Consider the following 15,384-nt stretch of genomic DNA (forward strand, 5'->3'; position numbering starts at 1 on the left):
TGGACGGTAAATAGTTTGGACAAGAAGAGAATAGAAGCTTTTGAAATGTGGTGCTACAGAAGAATGCTGAAGATTAGATGGGTAGATCACGTAACTAATGAGGAAGTATTGAATAGGATTGGGGAGAAGAGAAGTTTGTGGCACAACTTGACCAGAAGAAGGTATCGGTTGGTAGGACATGTTCTGAGGCATCAAGGGATCACCAATTTAGTATTGGAGGGCAGCGTGGAGGGTAAAAATCATAGGGGGAGACCAAGAGATGAATACACTAAGCAGATTCAGAAGGATGTAGGTTGCAGTAGGTACTGGGAGATGATGAAGCTTGCACAGGATAGAGTAGCATGGAGAGCTGCAGCAAACCAGTCTCAGGACTAAAGACCACAACAACAACATCAGAATAATTGTGTGATTACCATAAATCACTTTCATTAAAATTCCAATATCACAGTGACCATTACATTCTAATTTATTTGTGGTCCGAGAAGAAATAGAGTGGGGTCATAGCCGAGGTAGCCGAAATGTTTGGCGTTTCGAAAGGCACCGAATCAAAGATTTATATTTCACAATGGGAAACTGGAGGAATACTGTCCGATAAGTTGCAGCAGAGACGGGAGTGAGTGTCAAGTGACCGCGACAGGTGCTCGTCGAAGAGAATTGTGACAAAAAATAAGATGGCGACATCTTTTGTAGTCACCGCAGAACCGATTGCCGCACAAGCAAACCCTGTCGGGACTAAAGAGGCACGCGAAGGGAGCTCTGTAAGCAGGGACTTGCAGGGCAAGCCGGAGCCGCAGTTACAAAACCGTCTAACGGTGATGCAAATGCTCGTAACGGGAGGCCTCGTGCACTACAAAGCAACCGAAGGAAGTCATTCGGTCGGACGAGGGTCATTTCACACCGGTTTAAACTTCTGGCCGCATTTACGTCCAAAGAGCGAAACGCGGCAGAGGTTCGTAGACAATTCGGTGAGCCGTACCGTGGTAGTCCGTGGGCCCCATGGTCACTCTGCGAGGTAGCATTACTTGTGAGGATTGTGTGACAATTTTAACCAATCGGGTGCACCATACTATACAATGTTTGTTCCCCAGTGGCGACACTGTGTCGCAAGACGACAGAGGCCACATTCACATTCCTTCCACATCCGGGACCGATTTTGTGGGCACAATGTGAAGTTTTACATCTCCCGTGGCCCCACAGTCACCAGATTTCAATGTTAGGGAGAAGGGAGCCCAAATGCTAGCCACCCCCTCACTGTTACCTGAACTTGCCACTATTTTGCGGGAAGAGGGGTGTAAGATTACCTCGAAAACTGTACATGGTGAATATTTACCCGGTCCGAGATGACTGGATGTTGTTTTGAATGCCGAAAGGTTTCTTACACAATATTAGGAATGGCACTATTCAACACTATTCAATATACACTCTAGAACATTTTTTTTAAAAAAAGGGAAAGAAAGAAGGAAAAAAAAATTAATTTTCTCGCCTGTGATGGCTCAGACGATCTCGGACCTGTCCTCCTATTCGCAGAAATCCTTTGTTCACTCTACCGATTTTCTGCAGAAACAGCACCAGATTCTATGCTCGCAACGGAAGCCGACGGTGCGGCGCGACCGATAGGACTTCGTGGGTTGCAGCGACGGGAGATCGGTACGTGCCTCGACAGAGGAGCCGAACTGATCGTGTCTCACGTGGGGTGGAGGTTATGTGGGATTGGTTATGTAGGGACTAATTTGGTAAGTTTTTGCTTTGCATATTTTGTGAAATAAACTGGAGTTACGAGTATCAGTATCACATTACTTGGGGGACGGAGGCGGGAGGGGGGGGGTGCGGGGGGGGAGGAGAAAAAACCTGGACAAATATAACCTGCAAATAACTTAAGTATTACAATTTTTCATTATTTGATATTCCTATTGCCTTTGCTAGCACGTTGTGCTATGTCATAGATCATAATTTACAAATAACTTAATAAACTATGAACAATTTGAATAAACTTTTTGGAACAGTGATAAAATTTTTTTTTAATTTTTCTTTCAAAAATTCAGGCTCTATCACACCACGTATGCTTCAAGAACATAGGTGACCGGTTTCAGTTATATCACATGACCATCATCAGACCTGTAATTTAATTTAGAAAGTAATAGAAACCTTACCCGATTGACAATAAAATATGACAAAATGCTTATAAGGATAAAATACAATAAGACTTGTTATACCCATGGCAATCTTTGAATAATGTTAATATAAGACAGACAGACTTAATCTAGCAGAGGTGTATACTTGCGGTCAAGTCACAACTCACATATCGATATGATGCCACAATTCCAAAGACCTTCACAACATCGTTGACTTTGAAACCGTTGTGGTATTACCACCTTAGCCCATAGAGGGCACATTTAGTATACATCATCTGTACAGTTATTTTTAAAGCTTTTAATTGATATTTTATACAATATTTAAGTAGTTCCATGGTTGTAAAGAGATATTTTATACATAACTATTTTTATGTTATTATTGTACTTCATTTTTTTACGTTTTGACGATTATGTGAACCCATTTTACACTGAGTGGTTGACGTGAGGTAGAGGGAGAAGAGGTAGGCGGAGCATCTTCGTATTTAAGCATATGCCCGTTACTTGCTGGCACCAGTCGGCATCACAGCAGCTGAGAAGAGTGCTCCATCTACCATCTTCAAAGGTTGCCATGGGTATAACAAGTCTTATTGTATTTTATCCTTATAAGCATTCTGTCATATTTTATTGTCAATCTAGTAAGGTTTCCATTACTTTCTAAATTAAATTACAGGTCTGATGATGCTCATGTGATATGACCGAAACCGGTCACCTATGTTCTTGAAGCATACGTGGTGTGATCAAGACTGAATTTTTGAAAGAAAATTTTTTAATAAACTATATTTAAAATTATTATTTTAAATTTATTGAAGGAATGTGAGAGTTAGAACTATCACAGTCACAGATGTCAGGATTGAATAGGGTTTCTGGAGGTCAAAAATGATTACATTTGCAATAACATTCACAGAACCTGCGATGAAAGTGGTCAGTGTTTAGTAAACAATGTGATACACGATTTTAATATACAACACATACATACATTAACACTTCTCACTTAATTTTTTTTTACAGCTATAGCTATAATTTTAGTATCATTTACATCATGTACACACAGGTATCTATTTGAAATGCATTTGTAGAGTCCACCTGCACCCAAGTGGTTATAGTTCAAGAATATTATGAAGACTTTATAGTTTCTTTGTTTAATTTATTATTATTATTATTTCTTTCTTTCTTTCCTTTCTCAGACATTATGTCTGGTTATTATTATTATTATTATTATTATTATTATTATTGTTATTATTATTATTACTGCTATTACAGATTATCAGAACATTTCTAGACGGTCATACAGTACAAATGAACTTCTTTTGTTAATGTTTTGATTATTATCTTTCATGTAACCTCCTGAGGGTAAGGTTTTGGGGGGAGATGTATTATGTCTAACATGTAGCAAGTTTTAAGTTCAACCTTATGTTGGTAGAATCTGTCTAAAATTAAATGTAATGTGAATTTACCAAATAGAAACAAAGTTAATTCAACAGCGCATGAAATTTCATTTACATCTACATCTACATCCATACTCCGCAAGCCACCTGACGGTGTGTGGCGGAGGGTACCCTGAGTACCTCTATCGGTTCTCCCTTCTATTCCAGTCTCATATTGTTCGTGGAAAGAAGGATTGTTGGTATGCCTCTGTGTGGGCTCTAATCTCTCTGATTTTATCCTCACGGTCTCTTCGCGAGATATACGTAGGAGGGAGCAATATACTGCTTGACTCCTCGGTGAAGGTATGTTCTCGAAACTTCAACAAAAGCCCGTACCGAGCTACTGAGTGTCTCTCCTGCACAGTCTTCCACTGGAGTTTATCTATCATCTCCGTATTAACAATGTATAAAGAACTAAAGATAAATCTGAAATAATTTTTGCAAGCAGAATAAATCTAGTGCACCAATTGTGCCACCAATGAGAACAAGGACTACTAATGGATGGCGGCGTAAAATAAGTAAGAGTTCATTTACAATAATATCAATTTAAATTCGTGGATACTGTAATCTCTTCTTCTTATTTGTTCTCAAGATGTGATAAATTGTGCCGCACATAAAACTGCAAAAGATAAGTGTTAGGTTTTCGAACTAGAGTCACTTTCGTAGATCTATTTCAGCACACTAAAAATAAAGGGGCAAGTTAGCATCACTATGACAGGAGCACTGCCCAACTCAGAACAGTACAAAACCATAAACTCCCAAGCACACAACAGTTCCAAACATCTGATTACTTTTCTCACTAGTTAATCTGTTAAACACTATGTTTAACTTACAAGGGAGAAAATGTTTGGAAAAGGTTTGAAACTACACTGAATGTCCCTAAGTGTTCTCATTGCAAAACACTGGACGATTACAGTCAGTACTGTGTTCCAGTGTTTATAGTGTCAAATCTCCTGAGCTACAGAAAGGTCATTCGAGAAGTCCTTAGAAAATGCAAGTGACGGTGCTTATAATATTGAAACGGTTTGCTGGTAGTCAATGTTATCTGTCACTAAGAAGACAGGTAATGCTGCAGCCAAAACCATCATGCGGTTTCATTGTTCCAGGTGACTAAAGCAATGAGGTCACGTTATTTCATAACACGGAAAAAGGTGAGTTTCGAGCAGTGATTCGACGCTTCTATTTAAAAGGCTTACCTCGGAAACAGATCAGAGCTGAGTGAAGTTCACAGCACATCTACTCCTCTGTCTGCAACTGTTTACAATTGGGTATATTACTTTAGTTAAACATAGCCATATATCCACAAAAGATGAACAGCATTTGGGATGTCCGACGGAAGTGGTCCTTAAGTACTGGACAAATGAATCCCACATATTCGTGTGCAGTCAGCTACACTGCCTTAAGACAAACAGTTCCTAACTGTAATACTTGACTTACGGTGTTAAGCCTGTTATATAAGATTACACTTCTTAAAGCTAAGATTATAACAAAATTTTTAAATTCACGCTTTAATGATACAAAATACTGTAAATCAATTTTATTTGCCCATTGGAGTAATTAGGGAGGCAACCTGCAACTGTGACTACACACCCGGAACCACAAACCAGGTCAGTCCTTCAGTAACACAGATAAGGCGACAGTGCGACACGGCACCTGTGACGTACCAAGTATACGAGCGAGCAGCGGCAGTGCAGAGCTGAGCACGAGCAGCAGGGCGCAGTTGGCGACGACATGCGTGAAGGGCGTGCGGGCGCGACGCGGCTTCACGCGGCGCAGGCCGGGCAGCGTGTAGACGCCCACCGAGGAGGTGGCCACCAGGTAGCAGATGAGCGCGATCTCCAGCAGCGCGCCCACGGGGCCCAGCTTCGACAGCGGCCGCAGCCCCAGTATGAAGTCCTGCACAGCACACCGTCTACTGTCAGCCCACCGCACGAGGCCCGCTTACCGTAATGCGGCCACAAATTTCAATTAACCCTCGAGTGGTGTATTTTGTATAAATGTAAAGTACGTTACTGAGGTAAATGTGTACGAGCAAATTCACATTTTAATCTCAGTTTAATGAAACGACAATACAATGAACTTTAATTATATCACTCTGTTGCTACAGACACGTGTTACCCCAGAGTAATGACCCACTGAAAACTTTAAACAGTACAGCCGCATCAGTCCCAGCCAACTGCTTATTCGATTACTAATTATATTGTAAACAGCTGCCTCATTGTGGGACTGAGCAGTTAGCTCATAAACTGAGTAATTTTCTTGCATGGAACATAATTTTTCACCCTGCTTAATGTTTATTTTATTTTGTATTACTACTTTTCACTTGGATGTATGACAACAGTATTTATCACTGTGTTAGCTGAAGCAATGATGAATGAACAGGTATGGGCTCAAAATTGTGAAACAACAATGGAATAGTGCAAAACAATTTCATTTGTGTTTGGTGCACTTTATAGATGAGCATGCCCGCCCAAGGGTTAATAGTCTAAAGCTCTCGGATATACGCCAAGTAAATTGGTGTGACATAATCACGAGTGCCATACCGGTTGTCTTATGAAAAAAAAGTACATTTCACCACAAGATGACTATACAGTTGTTGAAATGGCACAGTATTTCAGTGCACTAAGCAGATCTAAATTAGTTTTAACACGTCCAGAAAGACGACAAGAGCGTAACAGTGTGTTCGTTTGACTTTAATGTACGTGGTTCCTTTTTAGCCACTTTAGCTTTGTGTATGTAACAACTGACTGAAACGGGGGAAAGAAATGGAGTAGAGTATGCACGGAGAGCTCTGAGAGATGAAATAGGTAAAAAGACAATGCCTAATAGAAATCCTCAGATATAGCAGGAGATATCGAATTTCACTGATGAGAGGAGAATTTATAAAAATGCAGCAAATGAAGTAGGCAAAAGGAAATACAAACGTCTAAAAATGAGATTGACAGAATGGCTAGAGGACAAATGTAAGGATATAGAAACATACATAACTAGAAGAGTGATAGAGACTGGCTGAAAACCATTTCTAAGCACAGAAGGAAAAGCTGAAAGTTGGAAGGTGGAAGGAGTATATAGAGGGTCTGTACACTAGAGATGAACTTGAAGCCAACAAAACACTCGAGTCAAAACAAGGCCCCTGGAGTAGATGACGTTCCATCAGAAATACTGATAGCCTCGGGAGAGCCAATCATGACAAAATTATTCCGCCTTGTCAGCAAGATGTACAAGACAGATGAAATGCCCTCAGACTCCAGGAAGAATGTATTAATTCCAATTCCAAAGAAAGCAGGTGCTGACGTGTGTGATTATTATTGAACTATCAGGGAATAAGTCACGACTACAAAATACTGACACAAATTATTTACAGAAGAATGGAAAAACTGGTAGACACTGACCTCGGGGTAGATCAGTTTGGATTCCACAGAAATGTATGAACCCTTACAAGATAAGCTACTAAGGAAAGATAAACCTTTTATAGCAGTTCTCGATTTAGAGATGAGTGGAACGCTCTCTTTGAAATTCTGAAGGTAACGGGTAAAATATAGGTAGCGAAAGGCTGTTTACAATTTGTACAGAAACCAGACAGCAGTGATAAGAGCTGACGATCATGAAACAGAAGCAGTGATTGAGAAGGGAGTGACACAGGTTTGCAGCCTATCCCTTATGTTATTCAATTTGTATACTAAGCAAGCAGTAAAGGAAAAAAATATCTGGAGAAGATATAAAAGTCTGAGGAGGGGAAATGAAACCTTTGAAACATTGTAATTCTGTCAGAGGCAGCAACAGTTGTGGAAGAGCAGTTTAACGGAGTGGACAGTGTCTTGAAAGGATGATGTAAGATGGACACCAACAAAAGCAAAACAAGGATAATGGGATGTAGACAAATTAAATCAGGTGCTGATGAGGGAGTTAGATTTGGAAATAAGACCGTTAAAGTAGTAGGCAAGTTATTCTATTTGGGTAGCGAAGTAAACGATGGTGGCCAAAGTGGAGAGGATATAAAATGTATAGTGACAACAGCAAGAAAAGCATTTCTGAAGAAGATAAATTTGTTAATGTCCTGTTATGGTGTAAAGTCGGCCCGGCACACCAGTCGGAAACAACGGGGAAGAGAAAGCTACAACGAGAGGTCAGCCGATCGCACGCTGGCCGACCTCACTCCGGGTCGACAATGTGACAGCGGCAGCCCCTACGTGAAGAGGACACAGGTGCTGTGCTCGACTCGTGGAGCCCACTACGATAGCAGCTTCGACGTTAGCCACTTTGTTAGCTATCTCTATGTAGCACAGACTTACATTTGTTTATTCTGAAGCAGACCGATTATTTTGCACGTCACCCTTTGCTTGTGACATATATCTAAGGTAAGTAATTGTAATTGCCTTTTGTAACAAAACTTATTAATACGAGTTGTTCGACTGTTTATCTAGTGAACAGAGTATGCAAGATTCCTAGACACAACACACTGAATATAGACTTAAGTGTTAGGAAGTCTTTTCTGAAAGTATTTGCCTTGAGTGTACGAAAGTGAAACATGGATAATAAACAGTTAAGACAAGACAGGAACACAAGCTTTTGAAATATAGTGCTACAGAAGAATGCTGAAGACAGACTGATCATGTACAATAATGAGGAGGTATTGAATAGAACTGGGGAGACAAGAAATGTGTGGAACAACTTGACTAAAAGAAGGGACCAGTTGATAGGACACATTCTGAGACATCAATTTAGTATCACAGGGAAGTATGGGGGGATAAAAATTGTATGTGCAAACAGAGAGACAAGTACAGTAAGTAGGTTCAAACAGATGTAGGCTGCAGTAGTTAGTTGGAGATGAAGAGGCTTGCACAGAATAGAGTAGCAGTAGAGCTGCACTGAACCAGTCTTTGGAATGAAGACGATGACAACAACAACAACAACAACAACAACCATTCTGGTCTCAACTCCATAATCCGGTCACTGAGAATTTACCTTCAATGGCCTGACACTCAGCAATCAATAAAATTAATATGGCCAAAAGAAAAGGAGGGTCTCCTCAAAATTTCCTTCTCAGTGTGATGTCTACCAAAGTATGAGAAAATAGAAGTACTGGGCCTCGAACACTCAGAAGGATTTTTTTTCCTCTCGATACAGTTGGCAGGATGGAATTTAAAGCAGTGTTGACAACTGAATGCATTTGTCTGTCTCACTTGGTTCAGAATCTTGTTTTGCTGTTGTTTTCAATGGGTGTGTCTATTGTGAATCATATCATTTGTGGGGTGTTTCTTCTTGTAAAAGGAAAATGAAGGTTTCCAGATTTTTAACAGTATCACAATGTTTATGGGGACGGTTTGACGATTCGCACTAATGTGCACAAAAGATGTGCCAAGTTTGAAGCTGGCAAAATGAATGTTCACAATGAACAAAGGCACGAGCACCCCTCAGTCGTGACTGACGAGACGGTCATCTGGTGCCTTCATGATATCACCTCTGAAGTTGTCCGAAATCACTATTGTAGGTATGTCAGGCAAAATCTTTGACTGCAACAGATCTCATTTCAGGGCACTCCTTATGACAATACACCGGACACAATTATCTCAGCAGCCTAGTTCAAAAGCAGATTTCACAGCCATCACATCCAATCCTGATACTGGTGACCTCTCCAAAAAACAACTTTGGAGCACACCACAGGTCACACAGTATTATCTTGCTCTGAAACGTATTGATACTTTGAGAAAGCCAGGATTTCTTAAAACTGTGCCCTCAAACGAGATGCATTCTATCTGAGATTTTGCCCACCACATTCACAACAGCTTTTTGTCACCATCCCAATCTCCGCAATATCCGTGTCAGACCCTATGTCCCTCCTACACTGTGGCCCTTCCCCTGTGACCGTTCCCACTGCAAGACTTGCCCTATGCACCCTGCTACCATTACTTGTACCAGCCCTGTAACTCGCAAAATGTATACTACCGAAGGGTCCAAAATGACACGACCTATCAGCTGTCAAGTAAACACTGTTCGGCATTTTACATCGGCGTGACTCCCAACAAATTATCAATTAGGATGAATGGGCACAGGAAGGGGGCGAATACTGGCAACACGTAATATGCTGTTGCAGTGCTCTACACCACGACAATTGTGACCTCGGTGCCTGTCTCACCACCCGTGCCGTCTGGATCCTTCCCCCAGACGACAGTTTCTCAGAACTCCGCAGTCGGGAACTAGCACTACAACGTGTCCTCGGTTCCTCCCACCCACCTGGCTTTAATTTGCATTAATTTCTTCTGTCTCAGCATTTATTCACAGAAACTGCTATCTTCTTCTATCCATTTTAGTTTTCTACATCTTTCACTGTCTTACCCATGTATTTTTCACCCCCCTCCCCTCCACCCCACCCATCTCTGTTACGTGCAATGCACTTAGCTTTTTGCTTATTAACTCATGCACGATGTTTAAGCAGTAGTCTCTGTCTTGCATATTACCCTGTCTTCTATCTTTAGGCTCTCAGGTTTTCAAATATTGTCTGATGCAGTCCCCAACAATCAGTCTTTCCTTCTCATCTTGTTCAAGAAGTCTCCCCGACCTGCTGTTCTGAGCAACATTCCCGAAATCTACCCCTTTTCCTGGACCTCTCCAGTCCTTTTCCTTCACCTCTCTTCTTTTCCCCTTCAGCCCTCCTGCCTGAAGGAGGAGACACTGGCTCCAAAAGCTTCCTAATTATAACTTTATGTTAGGTGTGTGTTCTGCTGCTGCTTGGTAAGTACATTTTTTATTTATCTATCCAATCAAATTATTCTGGCAAAAATTGATTGTTTTCATTGATTTTTACCACACACACACACACACACACACACACACACACACACACACACACACAGAGAGAGAGAGAGAGAGAGAGAGAGAGAGAGAGAGAGAGAGAGAGAGAGAAATTCTTCCATGTAGTAGAAGGAATTATCAGGCAGATATGGTTCAGTTTTCAGCTGGCGGTCAAATATATTACCCATTTCTGTGTCTCTTAAGCTGAATGGCAGGTAGATGAAATCATTTGTCCTCCTAGTATTATAATTATGAATAATTTGAATGTTTCCACACTGTGACTGACTGCTGACAATGATTTCATAAGGGAGTAAATCTATTGTGAGGCTGCTGTCAATAGGCCCAACTGTTGGAAGAGCCCTCTACAGGATGCTCTAGAGTGGGCACCAAACATTATCTTCTGCGCAACCAATATCAGACATTAGTGAATGAAACTAGGAAAGCTATGTCAACTTTTTGACCTTTCCACCTCCAAAATCTGGTATCATATGTAATGAAAAATTGAGTAATGTAAACAGTACCTAGATGACACAAATGTGGATATATAGGACTCTCATTCAAATGAGTTGGATAGAACATAAAAATTAAAAATTCAGTTGGTGCTAAAGGAAATACAGGGAGACCCAAAATAATTTTTGAAACTTTGCTCATATATATTTCAGAAATGGGGATAGGTATAAAAGTTGCGATTTGCGGCATACGTAGCACACAGGATGTCTAAGTGATATTCCAGTTCCTCCTGTGTTCTGTCTAGTATGTCTTCACTGACGTGTGCAATTGCTCCTCTGAAGGGAATGCACAGTTCCTACAGGTCCTGCACTGTAGCATGGCAGACAGCTTCCTTCATAAAACTTCAAAGAAAACAATCTAACAGGCTTATTTCTGGAAACCTCAAGGTCCTCCGTTGCCAATCAATCCAGTGACCTGGAAATGTGTCGTCAAAAGCCTTCCCAGTGATCGGGGTCCAGTGAAGAGAGGCACCGTCTGGCTATTTACAACCTGTGGAAATGCGAACTGTTCCAACAGGTCCAGGTAAACAGTCCAGCCAGCCGGGGTGGCCGAGCGGTTCTAGGCGCTACAGTCCGGAACCGCGCGACCACTACGGTCGCAGGTTCGGATCCTGCCTCGGGCACGGATGTGTGTGGTGTCCATAGGTTAGTTAGGTTTAAGTAGTTCTAAGTTCTAGGGGACTGACGACCTCAGAAGTTAAGTCCCATAGTGCTCAGAGTCAGTTTTTTATACAGTCAAAGTTATTGACACCTCTCCAGAGGAAAACAGCCCTCCGATTCAGTCCTGAAGCACACCACACCGTACATTTGCCTTTGAATTGTGCACAATTTCAATACTAAAATGGGCATTCTGATAACCCCATAATTTTGTCAGTTCACCTTCCACAGCACACGAAAGCAAGATTCATCTGTGAACGTCACCTTCCTCAGTCTACACCGTCATCGATGCGACTCAGAATCTCAATTGCAAATGCTTTGCACTTTGGACTGCCGCACCTCGTAGGATCGAAGCCTCAGTCTCTTGTGCAGTACCTTGAGCACAGAGATCAGTCGCAGCTGCAACTATCGAGATGCTCAATTTGTTTGCCCCCTGGATAAATGCCTGTTGCACCAGTTCCACATCAGCATCACTCATCCTCTGATAACCAGAATTAGTCTTCTTCACGTACCACTGTCACGTGGTTGTGGTTGGACATAACCGTGATGTGCTTCTGTTGTGTGTCCAGAAGTTCCACTGTATCTGGGTGTCAGACTTTGTCTCTACTAACCATTCCACAAATTGTGCCCTCTAAGGAACTATCAGGTTTGGACAGAAATTGGCAGATGTGATGTCCATTTACAGACAAAACAAATGGTTATAATTTTAGAAAAAATGGACATTTTTTTCAAGAGAAAGACCTTTGCAAATTGAGCAGACCGTCACCCCCGGCTGTCGGGCCGAACGACGGGAAACGCACACGTCGATATTGCACCACTACACGGGGAATCTCTAGACACGGCCTCACCGGTTATAGGAGCTCAATTCGAAGCGAGACACTATCACTGAGGACAATTTTACTCCAGTCAGTGAGATTCCAGGCCAGAGACATGTCTGGAGACACCCCGGACAGCGGTGGCATACCGACCCGACTGGCGCCCAACGTACAGCCCGACAACCGGGAGTGGCGGCCCGGGGTGCCACTTCTTCTCACGGCAGGAACCTTCGGTCGTCATACGCGGCACACTTACAGCGCGGCACGGCCCAGAATATTTTATTAATTGCGACAGTGGTATGTTGACAATATTCCGTGCCCCGTTTTGTCTCCCTTCGTGGCGAGCCGTCCCGGACTTACATTTCACCAAAATAATGCCCGGCCACAGCACGGCGAGAGTTTCTACCACTATCCTCGTGCTCGGTAAGCCGCACCCTTGCCGGTACAATTGCCAGATATCTCCTCGACTGAGAACGACGTAGCATTACGGGTGAGGCCCTCCGACGGTCTCAGAATTTCGGTGATGTAATGTGCCGAACGGTCAGAATTTTCGACGATATATCCCTCGGAGGACATCCGACGACTCCGTCGATCCGTGCTGAGCCAAATAACTGCTTGCGTAAGTGCCAGAGGTGGACCAATGTGTTACGGACTTGCTCAATTTGTGAAGCTCCTTCTCTCTCGTCCAATATTGTCCGAAATTGCAGTCATTTGTTTGTCTGTAAATACACATCACATCTACTGGCCTCTGTCATATTTTGTAAATTCCTTTGTAACTCCCCCCCCCCCCCCCTTTTCTCCTTCCATTATATGTGATTAAAGCTGAAAAGATCATTCTGGAACATGAAGAAAGGTAACTCCTCAAGAACTAAGAAAGGGGAAGATTAAACATTCAGGCCCTATTCCGAGACCTAACAGATTGATAATACAGATTTATTCGTGCAAAATACTGGATGCAGAAGGCAAAGATATAAACATAAAACTGTTGTCGAGATTTCGAGGGACCGATGACCGTAGCAGTCTGGTCCCTTTAATCCCAACCAACCGACCGACCAACCAACCAACCGACCGAGATTTCGAAGGGACACTGGGAGATAAACAGTGTGAATACCTGAAGAGGGAGGTGGGAGACCAAATGAAAGTGGATACAGCATTACAAGTGCACCAAGAGGAAAATACGCTGCAGAAGACTGTGAAATTATAGGACACGATGACCAGTCAGTATCTGCCAACAAGAGGTGAAATTCCAAATAATGCTCACAACTGTGCAGAAGTAGAAAAAATAACGCCCATCTTTCAGAAGTGTTGTGGTCTCTCAGCTTTTCTCAGTGTAACTAATTAATGGTGTGCTTTCAGATATACAGTCAAGTTGTTGGTTCCATTTTATGCACAATACTTGAACATTCGACCCAGTTGTCTTCTTCAGGTGCTGCAAATGATGTCGTTACGTGTACTCGCTGTCCAGACCCCGACTACACCGTCAACTGCTGCCAGTCTCGTGCCACTGTTTACAGTCAATTGTGAGTTCAAATATCGCACCCACTAAGCCCCTTTCGTGCTCTCTCGTTCTTTGTGGTCCACAGTAAAATTCCATAAAAACATATTCTCTCGGCATTTTCCAGTTCGGTGGATGCGATGGCCGGAAAGAGCTAAATAAATAGACAGTCGGACACCGAGACATATCTGAATTGAAACCTTGTCCACCCTATTTTATTAGCTTTTCAGGCACCTTCATTCTGACAGAATTCTTAATTACACTACCAGAAACTTGGCATTTGTACCACAGTACTGGTCTCACATTATTTCATTTGACAACTATATTTGAGACGGTGCTCAGCAACAGGTGACTCGCTCTGTCGTTTCAGTGGGGAGTGCGACTGACATTCCTCGCACCTCTCGGCTGTTCTAATAGTCTGCACCGTACAGAAATTTTCAACATCCACACAAAGTGTGGCACACACGCTACACTCTAGATCTAGATCATCTTAAACAATGACGTAGATTTTTTTTACCACTGTCGATAGGTGCAAAATATATGGGACGTCACGTTTCTGTCAGGATCTGCCAATCTTTTTGGATATTTGGCAGCACAAGGAAGATAAGTAATGCCCAGCTTCTCTTTCTCTCTTTCATCAGGAGTTCTCTATTTTGACTACAGCGTCCACTCAGTTGAATGATCTGATTATTTCCTTTGTCACACAAAGAAGGAGGATAGGTTGGAGAAAAGAGAGACAGTCGACTCAGATGCCAGGTCAAGAAAGTCCGCAGCCGGTAGGTGGCCATCACCTGGGGTCCCCGCCAGCTGTCACTCTTCTCTCACTTTAAAATAAGGTAACGATTATCAAATGTTTTTAATCTTAAGTACCACTGCAATAGTAAGCTAAATATTGCTGCAGACAAGACAAAATGTAATGACAGTATGCCGGAACAATAGTCACCATACTGTCACGCACAGCGTACATCGCCTCCGGTAGGACGGCGAATGTCGCGGTTTGACCGTGTCCACTTTAACGACTCTGTATTCTATCACCAGCACAGTTTTCCCACCGCTCACCTCCTGGCTCAGTGGCAGCGCCTTGATGCCTATGAGCAGTCCCAGCGTGTTCTGGGCCACCATGAAGACAGCCAACGCCGTCAGTGCGACCAGAAGCAGCATCGAGGCCGGGTACAGGACGTTGCGCTGCAGCAGTGACGTCTTGCACAGCTCCTCTGTCGGGGAAAGATTATTCGTTTAGAAAGGTAAGTAAACAGCACTCCCCTACATGTACAATTTAACTGCTAAGACCACGTCCGAGGGGCAGTCAAATAAATGCCGAACACCTGCCACAGAGCGACCGTGGAATAGTTCCTTTCAAAAGCGAGCACCAGAAACGTCGAGACATTTATCCCACTGGGAGACGAGACAATCAGTTGCTGCTTCGTAGAATGCAATCAGTCACTGACGGATCTACAACTGCACCCACTCTCGCACTTCTTCACCTGACTGAAACCGACATCCACAATATCTTCCTTCGGTTTGCCAAACACGTCACAATCGGACCGTGAAGGGTTTGAC

At 42.7% G+C, this 15,384-nt stretch overlaps 1 protein-coding gene across 2 annotated transcripts in view; it reads right to left on the bottom strand.

Moving 5' to 3' along the window:
* LOC124718935 (protein Lilipod) overlaps positions 1-15,384 on the bottom strand; it is a 348,987-nt gene that overhangs the window by 43,310 nt on the left and 290,293 nt on the right. For both annotated transcript variants that reach the window (XM_047244598.1, XM_047244599.1), the window contains exons 8-9: positions 14,884-15,038; positions 5,221-5,452 (exon numbers count right to left, since the gene is read on the bottom strand). In XM_047244598.1, the coding sequence (XP_047100554.1) occupies positions 5,221-5,452; positions 14,884-15,038 (387 nt within the window). The remainder of the gene's footprint in view (positions 1-5,220; positions 5,453-14,883; positions 15,039-15,384) is intronic.

This window comes from Schistocerca piceifrons, chromosome 10 (genome assembly GCF_021461385.2).
Source record: "Schistocerca piceifrons isolate TAMUIC-IGC-003096 chromosome 10, iqSchPice1.1, whole genome shotgun sequence".
Taxonomy (NCBI): domain Eukaryota; kingdom Metazoa; phylum Arthropoda; class Insecta; order Orthoptera; family Acrididae; genus Schistocerca; species Schistocerca piceifrons.